This window comes from Sorex araneus, chromosome 3, assembly GCF_027595985.1.
Source record: "Sorex araneus isolate mSorAra2 chromosome 3, mSorAra2.pri, whole genome shotgun sequence".
NCBI classification, from domain to species: Eukaryota; Metazoa; Chordata; class Mammalia; order Eulipotyphla; family Soricidae; genus Sorex; species Sorex araneus.
The window spans coordinates 229,014,698-229,028,221 of NC_073304.1; the positions used below are offsets into that span (position 1 = coordinate 229,014,698).

General features: G+C 58.2%; 1 protein-coding gene across 1 annotated transcript in view; it reads left to right on the forward strand.

The window, feature by feature from the left end:
• Positions 1-13,524, forward strand: part of LOC129403538 (arylsulfatase G-like) — a 99,760-nt gene that overhangs the window by 65,446 nt on the left and 20,790 nt on the right. The window contains exon 3 of the mRNA XM_055132271.1: positions 10,878-11,065. Coding sequence (XP_054988246.1) covers positions 10,878-11,065 — 188 coding nt within the window. The remainder of the gene's footprint in view (positions 1-10,877; positions 11,066-13,524) is intronic.

A 13,524-nucleotide genomic window follows, 5' to 3' on the forward strand; every position in this document is an offset into this window, starting at 1 on the left:
ACTAATGAGTGCAGAGCCAGGAGGAACCCCTGTGCATCACCAGGTGTGACCCAAAAAGAGAGAGAAAGAAAGAAAAGAAAGAAAGAAAGAAAGAAAGAAAGAAAGAAAGAAAGAAAGAAAGAAAGAAAGAAAGAAAGAAAGAAAGAAAGAAAGAAAGAAAGAGGGAGGAAGGAAGGAAGGAGGAAGGAAAGAAGGAAGGAAGGAAAGAAGGAAGGAGGAAGGAAGGTGAGAGAGAAGGAAAGAAGGGAGGAAAGAATGAAGGAGGAAGGATGAAGGAAGGAAGGAGGAAGGAGGGAAGGAAGGAAGGAAGGAGGAAGGAAGGAAGGAAGGAAGGAAGGAAGGAAGGAAGGAAGGAAGGAAGGAAGGAAGGAAGGAAGGAAGGAAGGAAGGAAGGAAGGAAAGCCTCTGTGAGTGAGCAAGACACTCCCCGGGGCTCAGGGACCCTCTGTGGGCTCATGGGGGGTCAGGGTCCCCGGAAGCACTTAACTCCGAAGGGTCCCCTGCCCTGACGCTGAAGGTGTGGGAGTTGGAAGGGACCAAACTGTTGATGCTTGTTTGGGTTCGAGCCTTCGCCCCTTCTCCCGTCTAGGACACAGGACGGGGTGGAAGGGAGCTTGCATCAGAGCTTCCGGGGGGGTCTTCCTCCCGGCCCGTCGGCTCAGCTCCCGGCCCTGCTGGGTGGGGCGGTGTCCAGGCATGCCGCTTTCTCGAGGCCTTGGGTGCTGCTGGCAGCCCCTGTGGCTCTGTCGAGGGGATTGTTCAGTCCTCTGACCTCATGTCGCATGAAAGAGCACCCCCAGCCCGTGTCCATCTGGGACTTCACACCCCCAGCTCATGTTCAGCTGGGACCTCAGAGCCCCCCGTCATGTTCTTTGGGACCTCACAGAATGTGACCTTCTGGGGCTGGCGCCATAGCACAGTGGGGAGGGTGTTTGCCTTGCACGCGGCTGACCCGGGTTCGATTCCCAGCATCCCATAGGGTCCCAGCATCCCATAGGGTCCCAGCATCCATCCCATAGGGTCCTCTGAGCAGTGCTAGGAGTAATTCCTGAGTACGGAGCCAGGAGTAACCCCTGTGCATTGCTGGGCTGGGTGTGACCCAAAAAGCAAAGTAAAATAAAATAAAATAGAATGGCCGAAATGATTCTCACCAGCGGAAGTAAAGCTACTACAAAGCCCGGAAGTGCAGGGGGGTGACCAGCATCTGAGCCAACCACACGGAATGTGAGCCTTTGCAGACGGGGCCTGCGCTGATGTCCTTAGCCGGAAATCTGAACGCCCCACCCCCACCCCCACTCAATTTAGTGGGGGAGTCCCAAATCTATAACCAGAGTCCTCAGAGAGGACAAGGGGCCCTGGAGATGGAGGCAAGATCGAGGGGCAAAGGCTCTACCAGCCAGGACCCCCCCCAAGCACCACTTCTCGGGAGCTTCCGGAAGGATCCGTCCCTGGCAGCATCTCCCCGCGGCCTCAGGCCCCCTGGCCTGCGAGAGTCTGTTTCTGCCGCCCCCAGGGCTCACGCGGTGTCAGGCTGCCGCCTCTGGGGACAGTGGCACCGCCTCCTGCAGCTGGACTGTCCCCTCTGCTTCTGTGCTCCACGCCCGGCGCTTTGCAGACGTTTCCTCAATCCCGCCTGACCCAGGAGCGAGTCACGGCAGCGCACGGTGCCCGCGGAGAGTCGACGAGCGTCCAGAGGACAAGGCCCTTGCTTCGCACGCAGCCAACTTGGGTTCGGTCCCTGGCATCAATCAAACAAGAAGTCACCCCACACTTTCCCCGGGGGCACGGGGCGGGGCAGGGGGGGGGGACTGATTCCGAGCAGAGGGCAGGTCCCGAGAGAGAAGCAGGTCGCCACACGCTCTCGCTTCTGTTTCGTCGTTAGCTGGAGGGAGACGAGGGGCCCAGGGGGGTGGATGCTTCCTTCCAGGGGGCGAAAGGGGCGCCCGGGGTGGGGGGGAGACACGGCCGGTGAACGGCCCCCTTGCCTTCCCTGCCCTCGGGGAGACGCGCCCTGTGGGACCTCGGGGACAGTGGCCGGGCCGGGCTGTGGCCCGCTGGCCCCGGGGCCGAGGGCTCCTCACGCCTGGCTTGGCTCGAGAGCGGCTTTTGGGAGACCGTGACTCACCCTCGCGGCCAGGAGGGGCCCCTCCGCCTTACCCGGCAGCTCCTCTCGAGGAGCGGCCCTGTTGGCGACGGGTTCCTGCCAAGGAGGTGGCTCACGGCAACACAGATGGGCCCAGGACAGCCGCGGAGCGTGGGGGGCTGGCGGCTGCTCCCGGAAATGCGGGGGGCGGGGGGCGGCGGCAGCCCGGGGTGTGCCCGGGTTTTCCAATGCTTACTTCCAACCTCAGCCGTGTGTGTGTGTGTGTGTGTGTGTGTCTGTGTCTGTGTATGTCTCTGTCTTTGTGTGTCTCTGTGTGTGTCTGTGTGTGTCTGTGTGTCTGTGTATGTCTCTGTGTGTCTGTGTGTGTCTCTGTCTCTGTGTGTCTCTGTGTGAATATCAGTGTGTGTGTCTCTTTGTGTGTGTCTGTGAGAGCGAGGGAGAGACAGGGAGATATCTTCATCTTTGGGGGTGGGACACAATCTGCTTACATTGGCAGAGACCCTCTGTCCAAATCTGGTCACATTCACGGTGCAAACCAGGACAGCCGCCAGCCCACTGCCCCCAGGTATCCAATATCCTTCTTTTCTATGTTGTGGGGGAGGGGCCCACCCCTGGCGGTGCTCGGGGGCTTCTTCTGGCTCTGTGCTCAGGGTCGTGCCCAGCAGTGCTGCAGGACCCCCGAGGTGCTGGGGATCACGCCCACGCCTCCCGCCCTCCCGCGCTCCAGCCCTCGAAGCCGTCTCTCTCTCTCTCTGCTCCTCACGCCGCTGGAACTGCTCTCGGCGTAGCCCACGTGTGGCACTGCAGAGGTTGTGCAGAAGCCAGAGGACTTGAGTCCTGTCCGTGTGACTCTGGATCAGGGACACGCACTTCCCTTTGTTTTTTTTTCCTTTTTGGGTCACACCCAGCGATGCTCAGGGGTTACTCCTGGCTCTGCACTCAGGAATTCCTCCTGGCAGTGCTCGGGGGACCCTATGGGATGCGATGCTGGGAATAGAACCTGGGTCGGCCGCGTGCAAGGCAAACGCCCTCCCCGCTGTACTGTTGCTCCGGCCTCACTCTGCGCCTCGCCCTTTTCCTCTAAGTCAGGGGGAACCTCCCCCCTTGGACGGCACGTGTGTTTCGCCCACTCCTCCGAGTTCCCCAGGAATGCAGGACCCGGGACAGGCGTATGTTTGCGAGGGGCTCTCAGGTCACACCCGTTTGAGTGTGAGGTGCCAACCCCGCTGGCTGACAGGCTCCAGGGACAAGTGACAGAGGAGCAGGAAGGAATCCCTGCGCTCCCTCGGCAGACCCTTCTTGAACCAAATACGGCAGCTGCCACCTACCTCGTGCTGCCGTGGGCCTGTCAGCTACCAGCCCTGGGAATTACCCTGTCTAATGCCTGTCACCGCAAGCTGTTTCCCTTCCTTCCCAGATAAGGAAATCTAGGTCAAGGACCTCACCGGGAGGGGGGGGGGGAGAGAGAGAGAGAGAGAGAGAGAGAGAGAGAGAGAGAGAGAGAGGAGGGAGAGAGAGACAGAGAGAAGAGAGACAGAGAGAGGAGGGAGAGAGACAGAGAGAGAGGAGGGAGAGAGAGACAGAGAGAGGAGGGAGAGAGACAGAGAGACAGAGAGCGAGAGTAGGGAGAGAGAGAGACAGAGAGAGACAGAGAGACAGAGGAGAGAGAGAGGAGAGAGACAGAGAGGAGAGAGAGAGAGGAGGAAGAGAGACAGAGAGAGACAGAGAGGAGGGAGAGAGAGACAGAGAGAGGCAGAGAGACACATAGAGGAGAGAGAGAGGAGAGAGAGAGGGAGGGAGAGAGACAGAGAGAGAAGGGAGAGAGAGACAGAGAGAGAGGCAGAGAGACACAGAGAGGAGAGAGACAGAGAGGAGAGAGAGGGAGGTACTTGGTGAGGGGCCAACAGTCACGCTTCCTTCTGGAGCGTGAGGTGCCCCCGCCGGCCCCGCCAGCTTTGCCAAGGAGGCCGCGGAGGGCAGAGGTCAGCCTCTGAGTGTTTGTCCTCCCGGGCCGGACAAAGGCCCTCTGTGCCGACCAGGTGTAAGGGGCAACCTGAGTAATGCGGGCTGGATGCCACTCAGTGCCAAGGCTGACGTAACTCCTGCAGGAAGGGGGCGTTGGCACTTCCTCTCCCTCTCTCCCCCGCAGCTTTCAGCCGCACCCCTGTCTCCCCCACCTCTCCCGCCCTGTTCCCGCCTGCCCCGCGCCTCCTCTCCTGCGCTGCTCCCTGGGCGCCTCTGACCCTCTCCCACCCCACGCCCCTGGCCCAAGGCTTCCCCACGGCCCGCCTGTTCTCCCCACAGGGTGAGGTGGGCCCCCTGCAGGACCACCCTCACCAGAGAGGCCTAAGGGCCAGACCGCAGCCGGCCCAGGGCACGGTGCTTCCGGACGCGCCTGTCCTTGAAGCTCGAGGGCTCTAGGATCCCTCCCCGGAAGGCCAGCAGCGTGTGGCTCGCCACCGCCGGGGACGTGGAACCAGCCCGCCTGCTGTCACTGGCCAGCTCTGGGTCACCGGGATTTCCCCCCTTCACTTTTTTTTGGGGGGGTGTCACTCCTTTTGGTCCTCAGGGGTTGACATGGTGCTGAAATGCACCCCAGGGCTCCAAAGCGGAGAGCATGTGCTCTAGCCCTCGTTTGGACCTTCTTCCGGGCCCGGATGAGCGCCCTCCAATTTTGTCAGGCCTCAGTTTGTTCATCTCCGAAATGGGAACCCCCTGGGGCCAGAGCTATAGCTAAGGGAGGGCGTTTGCCTTGCACGAGGTGGAGCTGGATTTTTTTTTTCTTTTTGGGTCACACCCGGCGATGCACAGGGGTCACTCCTGGCTCATGCACTCAGGAATCACCCCTGGCGGTGCTCAGGGGACCATATGGGATGCTGGGATTCGAACCCGGGTTGGCCGAGTGCAAGGCAAACGCCCTACCCATTGTGCTATCACTCCAGCCCCCGTGGAGCTGGATTTGATCTCCGGCATCCCATATGGCCCCGTGAGCACCGCCAGGAGTCATTCCTGAGTGGTGCAGAGCCTGGAGGAACCCCTGAGCATTGCCAAGTGTGACCCAACAATGCAAAATACTTGGGGGCTGGAGCGATAGCACAGCGGGTAGGACATTCACCTTGCAAATGGCCAAGCTGGGTTCAATTCCCAGCATCCCATATGGTCCCCTGAGCACTGCACAGGAGTAATTCCTGGCCAGGAGTGCAAAGGCCAGTGCAGGGGTGTGCAGACGGTTCTGCTCTGCCCAGGGATGTAGAAGTGGACAAAGGGTCCCGCCCAGGGGATCCCTGAGGCGCCCTGGAATGCTTCAAAGGTCCTCTTGTCTTGCACCCGTGCAGATCCTTGCTCGAGTATGAGGGTGCACGGGACGAGGGAAATCTCCTGGGCTCCCAGGAAACTCAGCGGTCAGAAACCTCTCTTTCTTTCTTTCTTTCTTTCTTTCTTTCTTTCTTTCTTTCTTTCTTTCTTTCTTTCTTTCTTTCTTTCTTTCTTTCTTTCTTTCTTTCTTTCTCTCTTTCTCTCTTTCTTTCTCTCTTTCTTTCTTCCTTTCTTCTCCTTCCTTCCTTCCTTCCTTCCTTCCTTCCTTCCTTCCTTCCTTCCTTCCTTCCTTCCTTCCTTCCTTCCTTCCTTCCTTTCTTTCTTTCTTTCTTTCTTTCTTTCTTTCTTTCTTTCTTTCTTTCTTTCTTTCTTTGTCACACCCAACAATGCACAGGGGTTACTCCTGGCCTTGCACTCAGGAATCACTCCTGGTGATGCTGGGGGACCCTATGGGATACCGGGGATCGAACCCGGGCCAGCCATGTGCAAGGCAAACGCCCTCCCCACTGTGCTGTCACTCCAGCGGGGTCAGGAGCCTTTTATTCCTGCAAAAAGCCTCAGCAGAGCATGCCCGGGTTGCCGGGGCACGTATGGGCCGACACGCGCAGCAAGTTGGCTCCGGGCTGCTCTCTGAGCCCCGTGGCTCGCCGGTGAGGGTGTATGGGTGATCTCCACCCCCAGCAGGCAGGCGCGGAGCAGCCGGCCCATTCACAGGAGGCGCGGGAAAGCGCCCGAGCGAGTGGCTCCAGTTTCTCTCACACGAACTGGAAAAGGCCAGTCCCCCCGCCAAGCCCCGAGTTTATGAATGGAGGGTCTGGGAGCCCGCTCCTCCGGGAAGGGGGCGGAGGTGCAGGCTTGGCATGTGGGAGCCCTGAGTGCGATTCCTGACCCCAAACGGTGCCAAACACAGCCGAGACTGCCCCCCCCTCCACCTCCTCCCACCTCCTCCCCCCAAATTATGAATGGAACAAAGAGCGTTTTTATTCCGGTCACATAGCAATTTAGAGACCGGCCACAATAGACCTCACCCTCTATTTAAAATTCTTTATAAACGGAGGCTGGATCCGCTTAATTCCACAATGTTATGTGTCTCCAGGGCTCGCGGGGCCCCTGAGCACCCGTGATTTATGTGAGGGCAGCTGGCTTTGCTCTCTGTCTGGCTGCGTCTTAATTTGCGCTGATTTTCCTGGTAACAGGCGGCTGTAATGTCTGGCTCCGCGTCCCCAGCTTGGCTTCATAATATATCCTCCGCCTTTAATTAGGACCCCTGTTGGCGAGCCGGGCCCCAGCCTGCCCAGCTTGACTTGGTGTTGGGGTGTGGGGGGGTGGGGGGGGAAGAAAAAAGCAAAAGCAGCTTTCCAAAGAGCAAGATCATTTGATTGCTTGTTAATTAGGCTCTGTCAAAGGGAGACGGGGGCTGTGAGAGGGGGAAAGGGTGACCCATAGTTCAGTTCATCTGTGTGGGGTGCTTGTTCTTAATTATGGGTGCGTGCGTGCGTGTGTGTGTGTGTGTGTGTGTGTGTGTGTGTGTGTGTGTGTGTGTGTGTGTTTGGGGGGGTCTGGCGGAGGCCGGTGTACGGTCAGGTCTTGCCAAAAACTTGGAATGAAAGGAAATTAGATTGTTCCTGAGAGTTAAGCTCTGAACTTGAACACACAGTGGGGGAGGAATTGAGCCCAGAAAACACCCGCTTAAGTGATTATGTGAAAAATGGACTCACGTGTTTGTTGGTTTTTTTCCCCTACTTCTTCCAAGCAAACAAGCTGGGCTCCTCCAAGTCTCATTTAATTCGTTCAGCAGATTCTGGGAGCTCCGGCCGGGGCTGCAACTCTTTTTTTTTTTTTTTTTTTAACTTTTTTATGGACTCACTGTGAGATAGACCCTTACAAAGCTGTTCATGATTGGATCTCAGTCAGACAGTGTCCCAACACCCATCCCTCCACCAGGGTACATTTCCCAGCACCTGTAGGGAGCCACTTTACAAGCCTGGCTCTTATCTCCTAAGTAAAACAGAGCCTGGCTCTTACCTTCTGATCAAGCAGAGGCTTGCTTAAATTCCCTGTAACAGGGTTGCCGCCACTGATCTTACTGATCTTATCGTTTCGCCATGTGTTTCTCACTAGCCGATGCCCATGCCTGATCTGCATTTTACTACTGTTTGTATGGGGGTCCCAGCACGCATACCATACCACCTCCTCCCAGCAGAGAGGTATAAGTACTGTAACTGCCAGTAGAATAAACTCTCTCTCTCTCTCTCTCTCTCTCTCTCTCTCTCTCTCTCTCTCTCTCTCTCTCTCTCTCTCTCTCTCTCTCTCTTCTCTTCCCCTTTCTTGCTGCTTTCTGGCTCTGTGTCTGTTCATTTTGTTCATTTGGCTGTGTCCTCTCCTCAGCCCCACGAAGGGTCCTCTCTGCTGGACAGGATGGGACCCCCACAAGCACCAGTGTCCCCAGGTTCCCTCCTGTCGTCCCTCCCTACCCCTCAGCCTGCCTCTATGGCAGGTGCTTTTCTTGTCTCTCTCGCTCTCTCTTGCTCTCTCTCTCGCTCTCTTGCTCTCTCTCTCCTGCTGGGCAGTGTGGTTTGCAATACTGATACTGAACAGTTATCAAGAGAATCCCTGACCTGTTCCTTAACGCTCAGATCTTGTCCAGCGTGATCATTCCCAGCTGTCATTGTCATCCTGGTCTCTGCTCCACTGGGGCTGCAACTCTTTTTTTTTTTTTCTTCTTTTTGGATCACACAAGGTAATGCACAGGGGTTACTCCTGGCTCTGCACTCAGGAATCACTCCTGGCGGTGCTCAGGGGACCATATGGGATGCTGGGAATCGAACCCGGGTCAGCCGAGTGCAAGGCAAACGCCCTCCCCGCTGTGCTATCGCTCCAGCCCCGGGGGGCTGCAACTCTTACACCCCGCGTCACGGGCTAGAGAAGCGCAGGCCGGGAAGGGACGCAGAAGCCACGTCGCCGGCCGCAGCAGGGACGATGGGCTTCATGCAGTCAAAGAGAAACCTCTCTCGCACGCGAGGGTCCTTAGAGACCAGCGGGGGAGCCTGGGAGGTGAGCCAGGGGTGGAGGGGCTGGCCTCATGTGCCACCAGACCCCTGCCACCTCGAGCACTGCACAGTCATATCACACAGGCCCGGCTTTGTGGGCATGAGGCATGTGTGGGCACGTCAACCAATCGGTGTCATGCTCAGCTGCCACCGTCTTGACATGCTGAGTCACTCGAGGTCAGCTTCATCCCCAGCCCACCCCCGTCCCCCCACTGCCTCCTCTTTCTTTGTTGTTTTTTTTTTTTTACATGACTTCAGAGATTTATTTGGAGTAAATTCCAAATTCTGGAATAAAGTCTTAACAAAAATGAACTATTCATACTTTATTTTTTAGTTCCTGTTGGATATTGATTTTTTTTAGAAAAGATTTTTTTTTTGAACTTTTGTGTTTGCATTTCACTCATACAGTGATCGTTTACCCATCCCTCCATCAGTGCCCATTCACCTCCACCAATGATCCCAGTATCCCTCTCACCACCCCCACCCCATCCCCCACCTCCCCACCCTGCCTCTGCAGCAGGGCATTCCCTCTTGTTCTCTCTCCTGTTGGGTGTTGTAGTTTGCAATAGAGGTACTGAGTGGCCTTCATGTTCGGTCTGTAGTCTACTTTCAGTTCGCATCTTCCAACCCGAGTGGGTCCTCCCAACATCCTCTACTTGGTGTTCCCTTCTCTATCTGAGCTGCCTTTCCCCCAGCATGTGATGCCAGTTTCCAAGCTGTGGGGCAGACCTCCTGGTCCTTATCTCTACAACTCTTGGGTGTTAGTCTCCCACTTTTCTTTTGTCCTGGGTCCTGCACCTTGTGCAGCTGCGTCTGCCATGGCGGATAAAGAGTAAAGAGACCATCAACACACCAGCCCTGCTCAGACCGACAAATTCAAACCAGGAGGCATCCCGGGGCGAGAGGAGCTCATGACGTCACGTGGGAGAAGTGCCCGGATGATGACAGGGGGTGCCCGGATGACAGGAAGTGTCTCTTGGGCATCGGTCATGAGAGTCATGGGGTTTGTTGAAAGGGGATAGTTAGGAGGCATGTGAACGCGGAGGGGCCTTCAGAAGCTTTAACTTCAGGAGGAGAACAGAAAAGGCTGTGTGGAAAGAAAGGAGCGTCTTGGGTGAAAGTGTGAGAGCAACGAGCTAGGACTTGGACTTGGAGTTCTGTGTGTGTGTGTGTGTGTGTGTGTGTGTGTGTGTGTGTGTGTGTGTGTTGGTGGCAGGGGATGACCATGCCAGGTGGCACTCAGGGCTTACTCCTGGCTCTGCTCTCAGCGATCACTCTGCTAGGTGGACCATAGGGGGTGCCGGGGATTAAAATGGGGTTTGCGGTTGGCTGCAAGCCCAGCAAACGCCCTCCCTGCTGAGCTACCGCTCCGGCCCCTCACCTGAATTCTAAGGATGCGCGTTGCCGGGGTCCTGAGCTTCAGCCCCCGTGTCTATAGTGAGGGAGAAAACCTGTGTCTGGGGGTTTTCCAGGTGCCCTGAAATGGGGGGATGGAAGGCCCAGGCCCCCAGCGGGCTGAAGTGAGGGAGTGTGGGGAGGAGTGGACACGGTGCAGGCGACCCCTCGCTCCCTGGGGCTCCTGGGAGACCCTACCCAGCCGGCAGTGGGGGCAGGACTCCCTCCTGGCCTGTCCCAGCCCTGTCCCATGAAGGCGTCCAGCTGTCCTGGAGCATGTGGCTCCCGGGCCGGTGACGCTGGAGAAGGAACGCTGAGATCTAGTGGGACTTGGTGCCCCCCCCCCCCCAGTGATACCTCCTGGTGTGGCTTTGAAAAATGGTGGCCGGGACGAGCCCGGGTCAGCACTCTGAGGGCCCAGGCCAGTAGCTGGATTCTTTTTCTTTCTTCCTTTTTTCCATCTGTTTGGGTCACACCTGGCAGTGCTCAGGGCTTACTCCTGGCTCTGCACTCAAGAACTACTCCTGGCGGTGCTCGGGGGATCATACGGGGTGCTGCGACTGCTGTGCTATAGCCCCAGCCCCAGTGACAGAGGAACTTTAACGAGGAGGTGAATCCAAACCAAGGGCTCTTGGGATTCGGGATGCTGAGAGTGGGGGCTAGGAGAAGGAACTCGAGGGGCTGGAACATATGACCTGCAGGTGGGAGCCCTGGGTTCGATCCCCAGTACCTCCCGGTCCCCTGAGCACTGTTCTAGGAGCAGCTTCCAGCCCCTCCGGCTCTGGCCCCCCAAGCCCAACATATACAGACACATAGACATGTAGATCCATACGTAGGTCAGCGGTGTGACCTTGGGTGAATGATGGTGCCCTCAGACCGTCCCGTTTCTTCCTGTCCCGGGACTGGGGTTATTTTTTCTTTTTTCCCTGTTCCACACCTTTCCTCGCCCTGGAGTGGACGTTGGTGGTCCGCTCGGGGCCTGGGGGTCCCCATCGCTCTCCTTTCTCCCGCAGGTTCGTGGACTTCCACGCGGCCGCCTCCACCTGCTCCCCGTCCCGCGCCTCCCTGCTCACGGGCCGCCTGGGCCTGCGCAACGGAGTCACGCACAACTTCGCCGTCACCTCGGCGGGGGGCCTTCCGCTCAACGAGACCACGCTGGCCGAGGTGCTGCTGGGGGCTGGCTACGTCACCGGCATGATCGGTAACACGCCCCCCGCCATCTGGATCTGCACGCCGTCCCCGCCTCGCCCCGGCCGGTCCCTCTCGCCCCCAGCCCGGGCCCACATCTCCCCGACGTGGGCCCCCATCCTCGGGGCTTGAACCCCCGTCTCCTCGAGCCTGTCCCCCGCCTCCCGCTGTGTCCGGTCTTGTCTGCGTGGTGTGCACACAGTCCCAATGCGCTGCCACAGCTACTCCCTCGCTTGTTTTTTTCCCCTTCCCTCCCCTCCCTCCGCTGTTTAGGCCACACCCGGCGATGCTCAGGCCTGACTCCTGACTCTGCACTCAGGAACGACTCCTGGCAGTGCTCCGGGGAAGGGGGGGACCCCAGGGGATGCCAGGGCTCGAAGCCGACGATGGGTTGGCCGTGTGCAAAGCAAATGCCCTCCCCGCTGGGCTGTGGTTCAGGCCCCTCGCTCGCTCATTTCTTTCTGGGCAGCCTCAGAAGGGTCCCAGCTCGCAGGCGGTGGCACAGCCCCGGGGCCCTCGCCAGTGTCTGGGGCCATTTCCTCGACGGTCACCAATGACAGGCTCACCTTCATGGGCGCGGCCCCTGCCTACTCTGCGGGGTTCCTGACGGCGGGGCTGGTGCTTGTCCCAGTGCCGAGTACCGCCTTCAGCCCCGCACGCTGAAGTCTGGGCCAAAGAGGGAGAGGAGAAGGGACTCGGACTCTTCCTCGGACCCTGTGCTCGGACTTCCAGTTGCTGGGCCGGTTTACCTGGGCACCGTGTGGGAAACATAAATGGGCACAGGAGTCCAGCGGCCGACACAGACCTGGTCACTGAAACTCCGGACAGGCGCTCCCTCTCTCTCTCTCTCTCTCTCTCTCTCTCTCTCTCTCTCACCCCTCTCTCCCTCCTTTCTCTCTCTCCCTTTTCTCCCCCCTCTTTCTTCCTCTCTTCTCCCTCTCTCTCTCTCTCCCCTCTCTCCCTCCTTTTTCTCTCTCCCTTTTCTCACCCCTCTCTCTCCCTCTCTTCTCTCTCTCCCTCTCCTCCCTCTCTCTCTCCCTCCTTTCTCTCCCTCCCTTTTCTCCCTCTCTCCCTCTTCCTCTCTCTCCTTTCTCTCTCCCTCTCCCTCCTTCTTTCTCTCTTTCCCTCTCATCCTCTTTCTCACCCCCTCTCCCTCTTTCCCTTTTTCTCTTCCTCTTTCTCCTTTCTCGCTCCCTCTTTCTTTCCCTCCCTCTCTCTCCCTCCCTCCCTCTCACTTTCTCTCTCTCTTGCCCCCTCTCTCTCCCTCCTTTCTCTCTCTCCCTCTTTCTCTCCCTCTCTTTCCCTCTTCCTTCTTTCTCTCTCTTTCCCTCTCTCTCTTCCTCTCTCTCGCCCCTCTCCCTCCTTCTTTCTCTCCCTCCCTCTTTCCCTTTTTATCTTCCTCTCCCTCCTTTCTCTCTCTCCCTCTTTCTCTCTCCCTCTCTTTCCCTCTCCCTCCTTCTTTCTTTCTCTTTCCCTCTCTCTCTTTCCCTCTCCCTCCTTCTTTCTCTCTCTTTCCCTCTCTCTCGCCCCCTCTCCCTCCTTCTTTCTCTCTCTTTCCCTCTCTCTCGCCCCCTCTCCCTCCTTCTTTCTCTCTCTCCCTCCCTCTTTCCCTTTTTATCTTTCTCTCCCTCCTTTCTCTCTCCCTCTCTCTTTCCATTTTTATCTTCCTCTCCCTCCTCCCTTCTCTCTCCCTCTTTCTTTCCCTCTCTCCCTCTCTCCCTCTCTCTCTCCACTCTTGGCTGTCCTCAGGGTTTACTCCTGTCCCCGTGCTCAGTGCTCACCCCTGCTAGTGTCCAGGGAACCAGATGTGGTTCTGGATACCAAACCCGGGTCGTCTGTGTGCCAGGCAAGTGTCTTCCCGCGGTGCTATGCCTCGGACCCCCACACCGAGTTCTCTTGGGGGAGTAAGTGGGGGCCTTGGTGCAGCCTTGGTCACAATTTTTCGTGTGCCCCTCTGCTGTGCGGCGGGCACCAGGCTCAGCACTGGCCACCCGGCAGAGAAGACCGAGCTTCTGGCGGGGGGGGGGGGGGGGGGGGGGCGGGGCGTGAGGGGGCTGGCTCGACATTGGCCCCACCTGAAATGGGTGGAACCTGGTTCTGCACGCGGCCACGCGGCCCAGCTCTGCTCCATGGCTTCTCACTGGCCTCCCTCCAGGGGACACATGCAGGGTGCATGCATGCATGCGTGTGTGTGTGTGTGTGTGTGTGTGTATGTGTGTTGGTGTGTGTGTGTCCAAGAGCTGAGTCCAATGGGCTCCCTGCCGCCCTGCCCCCTGGGACCAGCGGCCAGGGAGGGCGGCGAGGGTCTCCGTGGAGCTGTTTCCTGTACCCCAGCAGCCCTGGTCACCTGTTGGAGACCCCACCTTTGGGCTGCAGTGGTAGTGCCTGGGTAAGGCGCTTTGCCTGGTACGCAGCTGACCCCTGCTTTCATCCCTGGGACCCCCCGAGGCCCAAGAGCCCTGCCAGGAGTGG